This window comes from Halyomorpha halys, unplaced genomic scaffold (genome assembly GCF_000696795.3).
Source record: "Halyomorpha halys isolate HHAL.00 unplaced genomic scaffold, Hhal_1.1 Scaffold1884.1, whole genome shotgun sequence".
Lineage (NCBI taxonomy): Eukaryota > Metazoa > Arthropoda > Insecta > Hemiptera > Pentatomidae > Halyomorpha > Halyomorpha halys.
This window is the reverse complement of record NW_027107780.1, coordinates 145152-149737: the sequence shown is the minus strand read 5'-3', so window position 1 is coordinate 149737 and position 4586 is coordinate 145152. Positions and strand designations below refer to the sequence as shown.

Sequence of the window (4586 nt, the reverse complement as noted above, 5' to 3'; positions counted from 1 at the left end):
GCACTGATTTGTAAATATTTTTGATCAGAGGCTTAAAAAAAAAGACACAACAGAATATGCAATTGCATTAAAATCTGGGTCTTGGTTATAATATACTAATAAGCTACTCGATATAATTTTTTAAAACTCAATATTTCGTTGTTTGATAATAGTTCAATATTCAATTAGTGAATTAAAAAAAAAAAAAATTAATCTCCAAAATTACAAAAATAACAAACTGTCAATTGAAGCATTCTTTACACAAGCAACCCAATAGATTCAAATAAACTGAAAATATTTAAAACCAACTAAATTATGATATTGGAGAATGAATCATATTAGGAAAAGAGCAGAAAAGATAAGGCATTATATTATCAGTTAAAAGTCCGCAGGTATGAACGTTTAATTACTACACACCACCTAGCTAGTTAAATGTTAAATATATATTATTAATTTCTACAAATCGATGGATCCCAATAGGTGATCCACGGACCATAGATGGGCTGCAAAGGGCTTGGGGAGTGAGCCTTGGGAGGGTCCAGTTACATATGTTTTGTGATGACATATTGCTAGAAGTACTTCATTGTTTGAGTGTTAGTTGAAAAGTATTAAAGGTTCATGCTCTATAAAAGTGTTTCAAAATACTTTTTTAAGCAACCTAATTTTAAAATATTTTCCTATGGGAGATCATTTTGCTTTAAGCCAGAAGTGGGGGTAGGACGCTCTTGGTTCAGTTTCTTGACTTAGCGGCCTGTAAACTTCTATGGGTTGGGAACTATTGCTATAAACGAATGAAGTTAGATAGGACAGATGTTTTCAATTATTCATTTCCTTCTTAATTTGTTTAGTGGATATAATTTCTGATTAGTATGATGGTACACTACTTTTAATTTATTTTAATTAAAGACAGTTATTTTCTTGACCATCTAACCTTTAAGAACTATGGTTTATTTTAAGTATGTTGAATAAAGATTATTCTTTTGATAGAAAATCACATTTCCAAGAATAATAATAAAATGAGTACAAATCCCTTTAATTTTCAATCAAATTACTAAAATCAGTTTAGATCAAATCTAAGTTGATTAATGAATCATAAGTATGCTTATTCATAAAGGGTTTGATATATTGATTTTTCGATAGCAATGATTGAAAATTAAGGATATATATCTGTAGTAACCCATGAAATAATTTATTAATTGCAGCACAGTATTTATAGGGAAAGCACAAAATTTATGATTTCTAATACCTATTTTTTTTCAAAGGGATGTGATCTACTTTATGAATTTGTCATCAAGAATCCTGACTTTGGTGAAGAGATCGTCAGTCAAGGAGCAGTGGAGAATGTTCTCGACAGTCCAAATTACATTTACCCTTACTACAATGGGGCAAGGTTCCGTTTCTTGAGCAAGCTTTTTGAGATGTACCCCCAAGTCAGGCCAAAGTTAACCAACAGGCTCGACTTTTTGAGGCTAGCTATGAAAAATGCTGCAGAGGTAAATTAAAAATGAATACATGGCCTGAGCTAATGGATGTAATAGTAGACTTATAACAATCAGTAATGTGATCATTTTCAGACAGATGATGTGCCATTAACGGCCTACTCGCTGTTATATTGCGCAACAGTAACTGAAAATTTTCCTGCCATGCTTGATGAATTTGTGGAGCTTTATGGAGTTGAATTATTTTTTGGTGTCTTTCTACCTCAGCCTGATATTGATGTAAAATACCATGCACTAGGGGTAAGTTGCTTATAGTTTTAAGATGATATTTGAAGATATTTAATAATTTATTAGAATATAACGTCCTTTTATACATTTATGGCGTGCGTAAAATCTATAAATTTATAACTTTTCTTTTACTGTTTAACATTCTTATTCAACATTTTGAGAATTTTTATTCTATCTTCAGATCTTTAATAATTAAAAGATGCTACAAATTATCGCAATTTGTTACTTAATATTCTATTATAGATATTTGTTCAATTTAATTATATTTTTTGTATATATTATTTTTACTCATGTCAATGGATTATCATTTTTTAAAAATATTGTAATATGCTCTTTTTGAGTAAATAATATATTTTGAAGTATAAAGGGTTTATAAGATGTTTTATTTTATGTATCATTTTAAGATTGTTAATTTGTTTTGTTTATCCAAAAAGCAAGCTAACCAAGTTTCATTGTTTATAATAACTTCGTGAGTCAAAAACAGAACCAAGATGGCGGTACGTTGAATCAAGGCCACGTTGAGCAGATTCAAATATCATAAAAACTATTTTAACTCTTCCCATCATAATTGAAAATACAGTAAATTAAAGGAAAAATAGAAATCAAGAAATAGTGCAAATGAATAATATTCAGAAAATAAATCATTTGCAAAAATCCCTAACTGTTGTGCAAAAATCAATGTTTACATGTAACCTCAAGGCAGGTTTTGTTTTTGGAGGGAACGAGCAGTCGTTGGGTGGAGAGAGAAGAGAAAGGAGGTATTGATGATGAGGTCCTCATCAATTTCTGTCCAGAAAGAAGAGGAAGCCATTTTGGACGCCAGAACAAAAGAAAAAAGAAGACACCAGGAATCAACGAAAAGAAGATCGTAGAGCTTGGTTAGTTTGGTTATAACTAAATTTAAATCAAATTGTAACAGAGATATTAATTTAATTAAGTTAATAATAAAAGTGTTAGTATTCTGATTGCCTAGCAACAATACGCCCTGAGATTAAGAGTCTTTTTGTATAATAAAATTATATTATCTATTTGATTTTAAAGTTCTTAACTTGAACCCAAGTTATCTTTGATATTTGAAAAAAGGTATAAAACGATCCAAATTATTTTTATTTTTATTTTTTAATATTTTTAAAATTATTACAATATATATATACTTTGCCACTTTGCCATATAATTGCTTGTCTAATATTAAATTTTTCTAAGGAGAACAACTGGATTTATTTATTTATAAAGGATTACAGTTGCATATATTCAAAATGTACAAATTATTTACATTAATACAAATATAAGTACATACAAATTATTTATATTAATATCAATACAAATACTTACATAAATATGGAATCAATCAGAAATAAATGATAAAAAATAACAAACTTAAATTGAAATTTTAAAGCATATAAATGAAATATAATACATAGCATCATATTGTAAAATATATATTTAGAAATAATGAATACAATAATATAAATACAAAAATGATATATAGATAAAAAAAAATAACAAAAATAAAAGTTTTAGTTCCTTATAATTAAATATTTAGAACAGTTCATAGGAACAAGAGTAATCGATAGTTGTTTGATTTATATTGAAATTTTAATTTACTTAATTTTTATTATGAAGTTTATTTTTTAGTTGAGATAAACCCAAGTGAGACGAATCAATATCATTTAGTAATGAGTTGACATTCTATATCATTCTTCGTAAACTGAATCGTCCAATAGTGCTTTCTACTGTATTGATTTTGTACACTCTCCTGGTTTGTTAGTTAATTTTAAACTTTTCATATTACCATTAATATTTTTTTTTTCTGACCTCCTAGAAAAGGTAAATGAATATACACAAAATGAAGAAAGGAATGTATATAAGTTGGTAAACTAATACATCTTGTTTTGCCAGTGTGGCATTATAAGATAGGCTGCCGGGTCCGCTGAAGGCGGTGTCATCGATGATGGCATGTGTTTCATTTGAAGAACTGTACTGTCACATTTTTCATTTTTCATTTTTCATTTCATTTGTCATTTTTTTTTTAAGAACAATTCTTCAACCTTGGAATAATCTATTAAAACTTTTAATTAGGAAAAAAAAAATGAAAAAGAACATTTGGATTAGTTTGGGAATGCTATCTAGTACATATATGGCAGAGATTTCCAAAACCAGTCAAGTTCATCAAATATTACTGTTTTGAAAGAAAAATTATTTCACCTTGGAATAATCAATTATGTACTATAAGTGTTTATTTAAAAAATAATAATAAATAAACATTTGAAGAGGGAGATTAATAGTTTTTAAATCATTGATTGTTAGCCAACACCCTGTGACAGTACATACTATGTACTGTCTCAGGATTTAGTCGGGATGCCAGGATAATCGCTGAAGTCAATTATCCAAAAATAAGTTAATTAATTTATATTGAGTACTGCAAAATATTATTATAATTGGATTTTTTTCCAAAGGCTTTTTGTGTGCTTACCAGTTACCAATTAAATATCTTCAGATTTATAAAATGTATGTGTTCCGTATTATTGATTTTTAATAGATATTTAATTTGTGGGAAGATAGATCAAGTGTCAGTCAATAAAGGTATAAAATAGTAAAAAAAACTCTTTATTGGTAACCAACGTTTCACCCAACATTGTAGGGTTTTGTCATGGCTAAATAAGAACAAGATAGAAAATTTGTAAGATATGACCCAACAATTAGAATATAATTAGAAAGAGGATAAAAAGTTATATATAAAAAGAAAGAAAGAAACTAAGTTAAAGAGAAGAGAAAGAAATTTATTCAATCATGCTGCCCAAATACATCGGGTTGCTACATTACACAGCAATATATATATTGTTATATATATATATAGCAATATATATATATATATATATA

General features: G+C 27.7%; 1 protein-coding gene across 1 annotated transcript in view; it reads left to right on the top strand.

Annotated features, from left to right (window-relative positions):
- Positions 1-1241: 1241 nt before the first annotated feature.
- Positions 1242-4586, top strand: part of LOC106690815 (armadillo repeat-containing protein 3) — a gene marked incomplete at its 5' end in the record, with an annotated part of 25150 nt that continues 21805 nt past the window's right edge. The window contains 2 exon segments of the mRNA XM_067046117.1: positions 1242-1472; positions 1554-1718. Coding sequence (XP_066902218.1) covers positions 1242-1472; positions 1554-1718 — 396 coding nt within the window.